Source organism: Myxine glutinosa, chromosome 12 (genome assembly GCF_964187855.1).
Source record: "Myxine glutinosa chromosome 12, kmMyxGlut1.1, whole genome shotgun sequence".
Classification (NCBI taxonomy): Eukaryota; Metazoa; Chordata; class Myxini; order Myxiniformes; family Myxinidae; genus Myxine; species Myxine glutinosa.
The window spans coordinates 76,691,319-76,704,305 of record NC_136272.1 but is presented as its reverse complement, the minus strand read 5'-3'; the positions used below and the strand labels follow the sequence as shown (position 1 = coordinate 76,704,305).

Genomic DNA, 12,987 nt, shown 5'->3' with positions numbered 1-12,987 from the left:
ATTTCAATATGATGATGGCCTTGTTCAGTAGTAGGTGGTCACTTGTTCCATGACAACCTCTCTCTTACATCCCTTTTGTTCTGCCTCTAAACCTCCTTGCTGTGTTTGATGATGGTACATCATTTCTGTGATGATTCCTGTCAGTCGTTTGTATGTGGTTGGTCGGCATGTCATCGGCCAGTATTTGTGGGGAAGTTGTTTCCTTAAATTTTGGGATGAGAAAGGTGTTCCCTTCTACGAGGCACCCATCCATTGCCTTTTCCTCTTGGATCAGTTTGCTAAATGTAAGTCTTTTTTTTTTTTTTTTTGTTCCGAATCTTTTGAAGCAGGGAGAGGCAATAAAAATAAGATAGTTCTAATCTCATAATAAATATGCAAGAGCACATCTGGTCTCAGGTGACGTTTCACCCACTTCCCAGCCAGCTTCCTCAAGCCTGTAGACCCCAAGCATCGGTATGTGTCCGCTTTTATTCCCATGGTGTGACAGTTCATTTCCAGTCAAGTGCTGATGCAAGGGGTCAATTGAGGAATGTTTTTTTAATATTGTGCTGACCTTAAAAGCAAAATCGCCAATCGCATAATCGATGCTCTGCTCTTTTGATTCGCTTTGCTCAATTTTTTGCGAAAGAACTTGGGACAGTCATAATAGTAATTTTTGTGACAGTAATAACTTTAGCTAAATGTATAGTCAAGCCTGAGGATCCAGTAAAATATCAGTGCCACTCCTGGAGGGAAATAGTCTTTGCTGCGTGCTTTTCTAATGTGTCTTGACGAGATCATGAGCTTGTTAATACCATGTCAGTACGTGGGGAAAGCGGTGAGATGGGTAGTGCTGCTTTTGGTATGTGTATGGAAATATTGCACATCTGTCGATTATGACCTTTTGATGATCGTGAGGCCTTTTTCTCTCAAATTGAACAAAAATGGGAAACTGTGGAGTTGCATCTTGCTGCCAAGTAAAAGCGACACATTTTCACAAGAATAATGTTTTAACAGAAGTGATGAAAGAACAAGGAAGAGAGATGAGGAGGGTGCAAAGGGGGTTGGAGAAGGACAAAGGTGCACTGGAGAAAGAACAAAAACGGCTGGTAAACGTGTTTTCTCACTTTATGCCTCTTCGTCCTCCCCATGCTGTTGAAAATTTCCTTCTTTTTTTTTACTGATCGAGAGAAAACACTCATGCTGAGACTGTAGGCAGGTATTTTGCTGTCATCTGCATTCAAACAGTTTTGGGAGATGTTGCAGAGAATAACATGTCCGACAGGTTGTTAATAGAGGTGGCACACATAGCTTTGATCTGTATAGTTGGGTTCGACTCGCCGCTATCGCTCGTTAGATTGGTGCTTCACAGACAGGGTGTTGCATCTTAAAGTGCACCGTCCCTCTGTTGCACATGAAGTTTGGCATCCTGTCTACCAGCAATAGCTGGCGGACATTAAATATCGCAGTGTCTTTACAGAGCGGGCAAGTCGGCACAAGCACCCTGAATTGATTACAAATTAGTGCCACTAGCAACGGTACCCGCCCTACGGGCGGGGGCTTCAATTGGGAGGCCCAAATGAAAAGGTAAAATATCAGAAATTGAAGGCTTTTTAAATTTTAAACGATTCATATAAACATCCGTTAAATCATATCACACGCAAATCATCAAAATCTAAACAGTATCTTACTATAATTCACCAAATGTCCTACAGTGATCGATGCACTATGATCGTGGTGATCGTGATCGTGATCGATAATCGTGTTCACAATCGCTATGTCGTATGTACTCCCGATACGTGTTTCCTTCAGTTGAAATGGGTTAGAATTCTCTCAAGCAGGGATTCAACCCGTGTCCTTATAAAAGGTCTTTGTCCGAGGTCACCGAGTTCGATCGGTGCAGCCGTGCAGCGATCGACGCAGCCACTTGTGCGGCACCCGGGAAAACAACATCGTCACAATGAGAACAATGAACGTTATGCAAACGCGAATGTTATGCGGGAGTCCAAACCTGAGAATGCTGGAGACCAAAGCTGAAATTGGGAAAACTAAATAGCCTATTTTACTCCTGGGGATCCCAGGATTATCCACCCACAATATATTTGCGATCGGTTCAGCAGTTTTTACGGTACCTTCGAACAAACAGACGGACATTTGGTGAATTATATTAAGATGACTACCACTGGGCAGGCAAAGGCAAACCAGTCATTGTAATCCTCGTCGTCAGGTTGCTTCGGCTGCACTGAGTAGACTTATAATCTCGGCCCATTTATACACTGTCATCCTGGTGTTTCACAGGCAGGGTGATTCATGGTGCGCCCCTTGGATGGACTTTAGACCAGGGGCGTCTGGTCTGCCAGCAATCGTTAATGGTAGCCGTTAAAGATCCCACGATGTCCTTCGTGAAGAGTAGGAGAGTCATCACCGGCACCGTGAATAAATTCCTGTCCTAACTTCTTGAATCGAAGGGGCGACCCGACCAGAATTGTAGTCTTGTAATTGCTTCGGCAGCACCACCAACGCTCTGCATATGGCAGAGTACATGGTGATGATGATGATTATGATGATTATGATGATGACGAACATACCTTTGGACAGAAAAGCACAAGGAGATGATGAATAACGCAATATTGCAAAAGGATTCCAATGGTACAATCCCTTTCTGTTTTAAAATACAACTACTAATGAAATATTGGTCTCGTGCTGAGAAATGGCCCTTGCTCCAAGGAATTGTGGGGCAGGGAAATGACTGATGGTGAGCTTTTTATTTGCACTTTCATTATATTATAACTGTCTGGAAGGGAAAACATTATTGTGCTGCGATTTTTGATTCTGGTTACTGCCAGATATCAATTGTTGTGCCAGATGTTCCTAATGCACGTCCTCTGCCTTTACTTAATGTGAACATTCAATAAAATCGTGGTTTGACGCTACAGGAGCAATTCGTCTCCGTCTCGGATCTCACCTTCCTTCGCGTTCACCTTCGACTTTGTGAAAATCATCAAAATGCAGCCTTGGTTCCAGATGTTGTGAAACGAATGACTCATCCCGGCAGCTGTGTTTTATATAGCTTGTGACATAAACCACCATATATTTCAAAACCTAACGAATAGTACAAAGCAAGGCAGTGGATGCTATAATTCATTTGAGTAGTCTGAACCCATTTTCAAACCGTTAAAGTTAACCCGATAGTAATCCGCATTGTTCACGTGAATCATTTAAATCTTCGAAATATGAAAAGTCCATTAAAAAAAATGAAAATTTTGGAAACCTGACTTAAATCGTGTACTCGCATAATTGGTATTAAATATGTCCATATCTATCGTTTATTGATATTGCATCAATGCATGATAGTCTACCGAATGCAAGTGCCGTATAAATATCGTGATTGGTGCAGCATCGTCAAGAGAATAGAAGATAAACATTGACGATTGTCTACTTGCTGCTCGGCATTGTTCCACTGCGTGCAGTTTGGTTCATCATCGTGACACGTGCTAGAGCTTCATCGGGCGGATCAATCTTGAAAAGTAAGCTTCGATCACCACGCTAAGGTGAAAGCATTATAAACTAGAATGGCACGCGGTAGAGAGCAAACCTCCGCCAGGCTGAACAGTTTACGTTTTCTATCCCACTGATAGGCCGGATCTAGATTCGGAAATGAAACAAAATCGAATCAGGTTGTTCTTGTCACATACCTAATTCGTCCACCAAGTTTTGTCATAACTAGTCCAGATCTTTTTGAAATATCATGCTATATATCATGCTTGGCCATATCACACAATGGTGAAGAATTACTTAAATATTTTAAAAACTCTCGTATCCGGATTCGGATCTTCACCAAAATCGATTCGTCCTTGTCACACATCCAACCTGTCCACCAAGTTTCATCCAAATCCAGAGACAACCTTTTGAGATATCTTGCTATATATTGATTTTTTTTTTCTTTTGTCTTATCTCTCAATGGTGAAGAATCGCTCAAAAAATTCTCGGATCAAAATCCGAATCCAGATCTTCACCAAACCTGCTCTTCACCAAATACTCTTCACAGCCTACTCTTCACCAAATCATTTCACCCTTGACACACACCCAAACTGTCCACCAAGGTTCATCCAAATCCAGAGACAACTTTTTGAGATATCTTGCTATATATATATATTGTTGTGGATCTGCCGCCGGCCTTCTCCCTTTACCAAGGGGGGATTAGTCCCCTTGTCTTGACTGACCTGGTGCGACCCGGGACCTATTACGTCCCTTCCTGACAGCGCTAAATAGGGTTGCAGGACCAAATTCGCTGTTACCTAAGTACCAGCGCTGCCCTGGAAGCGAGGAAATAAGCCCCGCACGAACCACATGTGTTGGTAATACGCCGAGCGGTTGCGCACACGTGATCTGCGCCATTATTACTTACTAGACCCCGATTCAAGCGGTTCTATTCGTACCACGCTTAGTCAATGGCGAAATCACAAAGACGATCGAATTGGAAAGAAAGGAAGAACAAATGTTTTAATTACTATCACACGTATGTACAGTACAGGATGAAGAGACACAGAGCAGCTTATACAGTCTTATTCTTAATACCCAGGACAAACGGGCCCGTCTCACACACACACTCACACGGGGATTGTTGATGGGCAGGTTGATGTTCACCAGCGCGTCCAGGGATGGCTCCCGTGCAGCTCTCTCCGGCCCCCGGCACGTCCCTTGGAGATGGAAGTAGGTGAAAGCAGGAGCTCGCCGCGTGTCGTCTGAATGGAGCGGGTTATCACGGGGCGAATGGTAGGGAGTAGACTTTGGCGCGGCTGGCGGTTATTCACTTGCGGCTATGGCCGCGCTTACTTGCGTGGCTGAAAAGCGCTAAATGCGTTACCGGCGCGTCTGGCTGCGCCCGCGTACTTGTACGGTTCAACGCCTCTTCTTCTCTCTGCGCAAGTCCTCAAACAAATCCTTTATGAGCAGGTCCTTTTGCCACTGCCGTGTGCACGTGAGTCCTCTTATCAAGCTCCCTTTCTGCAAGTCCTTTGCAACGCGCTTATCCTCTGCAAGTCCTTTTGCCACTGGTACAAGTCCTGCTTGTAAGTCCTCCTGATGGCTTTGCGCAGCGGGTTATATAGGCACGCCCCACGAACCTTCTGGAACTCACCAGACGCGCTTCACCACGCCCTCTCACGCCATTCCGCTCGAGCTCTGATTGGCTGGTGGCTCTTACCGTCTCCCCCACGCCGCTCACCCCGACCCCGCACCCCTCCCTTTTTAGGCCTACCTCGTGTTAGCTTGACTAGGGGACAGCCAAATGGGGCGCGGGATGGATTACGCCCATAGAGGTAGAATTGGAGGTGGGAGCAAAATGAATGTAGGGCCTACTCTCCTGTCTTTACACAACGCAGGTACTAAGAGGGGAAATGGCCTATTCTTACACATACTAAGACATAACTATACTACAAATGGGCCTATATGTTGCTCGTGGAACTAACTATGAGGGGCAAACCTTTAACCTTTAATGCCTTCAATGTGCCAATCTCAAAACCGCAGCAATATATATATATTTTTTTGCCTTATCTCTCAATGGTGAAGAATCGCTCAAAAAATTCTCGGATCAAAATCCGAATCCAGATCTTCACCAAACCTACTCTTCGCCAAATACTCTTCACTGCCTACTCTTCACCAAATCATTTCACCCTTGACACACACCCAAACTGTCCACCAAGTTTTGTCCGAATACGTCCATATATCGGTTAACATCCATGAGGCCATAAAACATTGCTTCAAAAAAGGGACCAAGGTGCCCGAAAAAGGCCAACCCCTGCTCTGCAGGGAAAAATGGCCTCTAAAGGTGGTTCATCCATGAAAACATAAACCTCCATCCCATCCCACCTTCGGTGGCAGATGCAATTGCATTTTAATGATATCTTTAAAATGTTGGCATTTGCTTATTTGGATTTGGGTGCAAGAGATGTTCTAGATGAACTTTGGTGTTTCAAAAGACTCGCTTTTCGCCATTTAGATTTAAAAGACAATCCACCCATTACGTCACACAATCCCATTAGCTCATCACGGGGGACCTTGCATTTTCGAAGAGCTGTCAACAAAAGTGGAATACCAGAGCGTAAGCCCCTTTTGAGGTTCGGAATATCAACTGCTGAAGAATTACAATCTCGTGCTGTGATTTAAATTGAAAAATGGTTTGGCCTCTGTTCCTCGCCATATTGCAGGGTGATTAGTTTCAAGTGGTAGTTGAAGTAGTCTATGGGACTTGCATCCTAATTAGTGCACCACTTGAAGCACACACTGATTACTTTAACTGCAAGTGGTGGCCATCTCTATCATACTTCAGACTTGTTGACGACAGTTGCAAGCCTTGAGACATGAACACAGGATGGCAAATACTCCAGGTCCAGAAAGGAGTAATTGACAAAAAAATGGCAAAAAATCCCATTTCGAAACTTAACAGATTCGGTCGCGCCTATGGAGCTGTAAAAGTATTTTGCTAAAGTGTTGTGGCTGGTTGAAGAGGTACAAACCCCCAGCTAATTATCGTGGTGATGCTTGAAATCACTGCGTATGAGGAAATGAGAGTTGGGAGGAGTGGTGGTGAATTGGTCCACATTGATGTGCAGACCACTCCCGGTTTGAGAACGAGTTGCGTTCCTGATCCCTGTTCTCAAACTTGGTTCTGAAAATGGTTCTGAAACCGGAACACACTAGAATTTGATTGAAACCAACATATATGACACCATATTAATAGGTGGTGGTGGGTGGATCGAGTGCAGCCACCCGGCTGCTGGTTGCATCATTTTCAGTAGGTGCGTCTGCAGCTGATGCAATGACTCTCTTTAACCAGTTACCTGGTACTCAATTTGCTGACCTCGGAAGGTATGACAGGCTGAGTCAACCCCACCTGGCGTTAATTCAACGGGATTCGAACTCAGGACCTTAGGATCCCAGGCCCGGAACCCTAACCATTAGGCCGACACCAGGTGATTATTAAATAGGTAAAACAATGCAAATAGTCATAAAGGAGAATTAAAACGAAAGAATGTAGTAAAGTTATTAATTTAAATATAAAGTAAGTACAGCACAATAATACATGCATATGGACATAAAACAGTACAGAGACACTTGAATAAATCAAAATGTACATCAATCAGCCAGTCATGCGGTGGAAATGACATTCTTTGTAGTGGACATTCTCAAACCGAGAGTTGTCTGTATAGTAAGTGGACATGTCACTGTTACGAGGATGGCACAGAATGTAGACAGAGGTGCAAAGAGGAGGGAAAGTGCAGCCCAAAGAATTCCTGGAGGTTTGCAGGGGGTGAGAGCGGTACACAGACAGTAAGAAATCGAGTTCTTGATATAAACTGCAATTCTGCCACGAGGAAGGTGTTCATGCCTGTCGGAACAGAAGATCTATCAGTCAGGTAAAGACCTAAAGGAATCGGGGACGTCCTGTGAGAGGAATGCTTTTGTTAAAGAGAGGTCAAGTTTAGCAACAGCAGCTTGGGTTAAGAGATCTGTCAGATTGGGGCCAAGGCCTCGGATGTTGGAGGTCCACACGTTTTGCGACAGGAGAGGAGATAGAATTGGCAAGGTGAGGAATATGTAGGGGGTGGGAGGAGAGTGCGCAGGGGGGGGGGGGGGGGGGTGGCATGTGGTTTGGGGGGATACCGAGGAAGAGTCGGTGCTGGGGATCCAAAGCAACAGCAGGGGGGCACTGCCATGTAGGACATGATGTGAGGCAGGGTACTGATGTGAGGGGGGTTAGCCATCATGAACCCACACTCGCTGCAAAACCGGTTTGTTTTCAGGATCCCAAGGTCAACAGGATGAAGACTGAGACTGAGATTGCAATTCGGGATGGAGGTCTGGGCGATTAAAGACACCAACAAAGACTGCTATGTGAATGTAATGGGAGATGGGGCAGGCGTTTGTGAGCAATCCAGGAATGCAATAAGAAGGGAAGAAGAGGAAGCAGCATGACAGAGACATTTGGAAATGAGAGTGAATGAATGAATGAATGATCGTTTTAAGGCCATTTTCCCCGCTAGAGGCGGGTTAGCCTTGCGGGCCCCATGACAATCATGGTTCCCTGTTTGAGGCAATGTTTTTATGGCCGGATGCCCTTCCTGGCGCCAACCCTTGGTCGCCTCTTACGATGCGCAGGGATACGGTGTACCTATTCTAAACCGGGGTACACACCGTGATCATTCATCCCAGCAAGCTGGTACTCAATTTGCCGACCTCGGAAGGATGACAGGCTGAGTCAACCCCCCTGGTGTTAATTCAGCGATCGACCGGGATTCGAACCCAGGGTCCTTGGATCCCAAGCCGGCACCCTAACCGCTAAGCCAACACCAGGCTAAGCCTAACCTAAGCCTAAGCCAACCCTAACCGCTAAGCCAACACCAACACCAGGCAACACCAGGTAAGAATAAACGTTTTACAATTTCCATTAAAAATTTGAGTGTGAAGAGAGGAGGAAAAAACGAGATGTGAGAGAAAGGAGGTTTTGGGGAGGAATGGCCTGACGGAGTGACTTTGTTTTATTTTTTTGAGACATGAAATGGAAAAATTGCGAATGAGGCTGAAGATAGTGAGGGAAAGAAGAGAGCTCATATGCAGATGGTGTTGAAGACATGGACAACAAGGTAAATATACGTAACTATAAGCAAGCGTGATCTCTTTCCGCCTACCACAGGAGCAGCAAATAAAGGCAGCAGCCCGACGAGGCGATCGGCAGGCTTGCACTCAACTCGCCCATTCCCTCACAGCACTACGCAAACAGTCCGGACGCCTGACCACTGCGTCTGCACGCACTGCGGCCACTGGAACCCACGTGCATATGGCTGCATCTAACGTGGGCCTTTGTCAAGCAATGGCTACTACGACCAAGGTGCTTCGCCGCCATTTGCTGCTTCACCTTGACACGTGATCCTCGACACACCGATTGATTCGTTTGTGAACACTATTTGAAAGTTGCATTTCCCTTGATGGGAGTTAAATGGTCTGATTAAAAAATGCCTTTGAATTCCTTGTTCTGACAGACAATGGGGAAAGTCAACATGCAGATGGACCCAAGGAAGACACAGCAGATGTTGCAGGCATTTGAGAGAGAAAACACTAAGTTAGAGATGTCTGAAGAGCTGGGTAAGGCGTACCACAAGTGCACATTTGATAAAAAATTTTTAATGAGTTGTCATTTTCAGCATTAAAAAAAAATACCAACTTCAAACTTAAAAAAAAATGACCTGTTTATTTTCACTTTGTATCTTGTTTGGGTGTGGGGAGTGGGGGGGGGAATTTGGGTCGAATATAAATAAATAAATAAATAAATACACGAACTATAACGCCACTCGGTAGAGCGCAAACCTCCGCCAGGCTGAACAGTTTGTTTTGTATCCCACTGGTAGCCCAGATCTGGATTTGGACCTCAACCGAAATCTCATCGGCTTGTTCTTGTCGCGAAACCAACTCGTCCACCAAGTTTATTCATAACTCGTCCGTAACTTTTTAAAATATCATGTTATATATCGCTTTTCGCCCGATCTCTCAATGGTGAAGAATCACTTAAAAATTAAATAACTCTCGTATGCAAATCCACATTCAGATCTTCACCAAAATCGAATCGATTTGTCCTCGTCACACACCCAACTTCTCCACCAAGTTTCGTTCAAATCCGTCCATAATGTTTTGAGATATCGTGCTATGTATCGGTTAAGCCCTATCTCTCAATGGTGAAGAATCACTTAAAAATTAAACAATTCTCGTATCCGAATCCACATTCAGATATTTCCAAAAAAATCGAATCGATTCGTCCTCTTCAGACACCCAACCTGTCCACCAAGTTTCGTCCAAATCTGTCCACAACTTTTTGAGATATCCTGCTATGTATCGTTTTTGTCCCGATCTCCCAATGGTGAAGAATCACTTTAAAATTCTACTAGCCGGATCCGAATGCGGATCTTCACCAAAATCTAATCATTTCGTCCTTGTCCCATACGCTACATCTCTGCCAAACTTCGTCCGAATCTGCCCACAACTTTTTGATATATCTTGTTCACAAACAAACGGACAGACAGAGAGTGGTGAAAACACAACTTCCATCCACCTTTGGTTGCAGAGGTAAACAGTTTTTGCAAGTTATTGAATTTTCTCTATCCCAGTTACTGGAAACTAGGAAATTTGACGAAAGGGGATCTAACCGCGATCCGTAACAATTGGTGTCAGGAGTGGGATAACCCTGGTGTTGGGCTAGCGGCTAGGGTGCCGGCTTAGGATCCTTGGATCCTGGGTTCGAATCCCGGTCAATCGCTGAATTAACGCCAGGGGGGTTGACTCAGCCTGTCATCCTTCCGAGGTCGGCTAATTGAGTACCAGTTCACTGGTAATTCCCTGTTTGTCGTTAAAGGCGGCAAAAAGGGTTGGCGTCAGGAAGGGCATCCGGCCGTAAAACATTGCTTCAAAAAGGGGACCAAAAAACAACAACAACCATGGTTCCCGAAAAAGGCCAACCCCCGCTTTGCGGGGAAAAATGGCCTCTAAAGGTGGTTTTTTTTTTTTTATTGAATTTTCTATCGATTTCACTGAAAACAGTCGTCTGTCTTTGTGGGTTCATTGAAAGTCACTTACATTTTAAAGCCAATCAAGAACCCACAAGACATGGCCACCACCAAAGAAATCGTTAGGGAATTCGCGGAGGTTCCATTGACTGCTTCAATGCATTTGTGGATCTGGGTGCACCACAAGAACATCAATTTAACAGTTTTGATAATGAAATATTAGAATCCACAATTCGATATTTGAGGTTCGTTTCCTTTAATATCGGAGTTCCCAGCAAGGCCACGATCAATAATTGTATTGGGTTATGTTTTGCTCGAATTTACGATTGCTGTTTTGGAATTTCCTTTCGGTTCACGAGTTCATACCTCTGATATCCGGTTGAACCACCACGCCCACCTCCCCTCCCCCTGCTTTCTAGTAAACGACTGCATGGAGGAGGCTTTTGCAGACTCGGACGAGGAGGGTGAAGCAGATTCCATTGTGTCTCAAGTTCTGGATGAAATTGGAATTGAAGTTTCCGACAAGGTAATTGAAAATCTTTAACTTGTCCTTTTTATTAAGTCATTCTTTCTCGGATGTGGTTTGGGTTGTGCTGGGGAGGGCAGGATAGTTGAAGTCAAACTTTTTGAGTTGCGATTGCAATCCCTAGTTCTTATAAAACTTGATGGATTTCTGCACGGAGAGCGGGCCTGGCCAGATTTTGCAACGCATTTGTCATGGGTTTTGGCCAGTCCTTCCTTTGTCAAAGTTTTTCACGTTTTGTTGTTTTTATTTATTCCCTCCATCGCTTCTGTCTTGTTTATTGTTTGGAGTTGTCATTCTTTGAAACCAGTCACGTCTCCAGTGAACAAGTTTCACTTGTTTCTGCACGAAGAAAATCGATGATTGGTGCATTTAGCTGTGCAGATTCATTGAGGCCTGTGCTGTAGATTTATATAACTAAGTTTGATATACAGTATTTATTTAAAGTTTCAATTTTAGATAGTATTTAGATGCATTAATTTATTCCAAGATTAATTTTTTTTTTGATATGGTAAATCTTATTTATGAACCATCATGGAGAACTATCTCAAAAAAGATGCTCAACGCCCTGAATGGATTTCTCTCATCTCCTCTTCCTGTTCTGGCTGGAGTTCCCCAAGGCAGTGTTCTGGGCCTTGTGCTTTTTCTGGTCTTCATCAATGATCTCTCCGACTCTCTGGAAAATCCTCTCTATGTCTTTGCTGATGACTCCACTATCTGCCGCTCCATACCTCATCCCTCAGATCGGCAGTCTGCAGCCTCCTCACTCTCTGCAGACCTGGACAAAATCACAGACTGGTCAAACAAGTGGAACATGTCTTTCAATCCTGACAAATCTCACACTCTTACGATGTCTCTCCGAAAAGACCGACTGGACAACCCTCCCATCCACTTTCTGAATAATCCTCTCCAAGAAGTTCTGTCACTCAATATTTTGGGCTTACTATCTGCCATGATCTTTCCTGGGAAAACCACATTTCCAAGCTGGCCTCCAAAGCCAGTCGCCGACTGGGCATCCTCCGTCGTGCGAAGTCCTTCCTTGGCACACCTGAGCTTCTCACCACATACAAGGCTTTCATCCGCAGCTCAATGGAATACTGCTCTCCCCTCTGGGCTGGTGCTCCTGCCTCACACCTAGCTCGTCTTCACGCTGTTGAAACCAACGCTTTCAGAATCATTGGAATCTCCTGCGATGAAGCTAAATGTCGGTTTGACTTTTTGTGTGATTAATGTTAGCTCTTTCACGAGCCTCGATCTTGTATAGAAAAAAAACAAAAAAAACCTAAATATTCTTACACCACTATTTTCAGCCTTGTCGGTAGTAGTTAAACAAAGATCCAGTAATTGTATTCTTTGTGTATTAAGTTAATGACAAAGTTAGTTTGCACCTACAAATTTTGCTGTGACATCATGTGAACCCCAAGTATTAGAAAAAAATGACAAATCGTCAACTAATGACAACAGCAGATTGTATTATAAACAAGCGTTACGCCTAGGTCCCCCGTCGGGGAAGTGATGTGAGTTGACAAAGTTGAAGATGCAGAAAACATGCTATGATATGATATTTCGCTCACAAGGTTCAGACATACATGGAGGCGGCCATCTTGGATTTTGACGTGGCGACCCAATTTTCTATAGCGTTCTTCCTTATGCCTAGATACACCCACACACCAGATTAGAAGTTGGTACTTCGCTTATTTTTCAAGATATTCCGCCACAAGGTTCAGACATACATGGCGGCGGCCATCTTGGATTTTGACGTGGCGACCCAATTTTAAACAGCGTTCTTCCTTGTGCCTAGATACACCCACACACCAGATTAGAAGTTGGTACTTCGCTTATTTTTCGAGATATTTCGCTCACAAGGTTCAGACATATATATATATATATATATGGTGGCGGCCATCTTGGATTTTGACGTGGCGACCC

The 12,987-nt window shown here is 44.4% G+C and overlaps 1 protein-coding gene across 1 annotated transcript in view; it reads left to right on the top strand.

Moving 5' to 3' along the window:
- The window catches only part of CHMP2B (charged multivesicular body protein 2B), a 28,009-nt gene that overhangs the window by 10,886 nt on the left and 4,136 nt on the right, over positions 1–12,987 (top strand). Inside the window, exons 2-5 of the mRNA XM_068131932.2 lie at positions 997–1,088; positions 8,675–8,869; positions 9,021–9,123; positions 10,955–11,061. Of these exons, the coding sequence (XP_067988033.2) occupies positions 997–1,088; positions 8,675–8,869; positions 9,021–9,123; positions 10,955–11,061 (497 nt within the window). The remainder of the gene's footprint in view (positions 1–996; positions 1,089–8,674; positions 8,870–9,020; positions 9,124–10,954; positions 11,062–12,987) is intronic.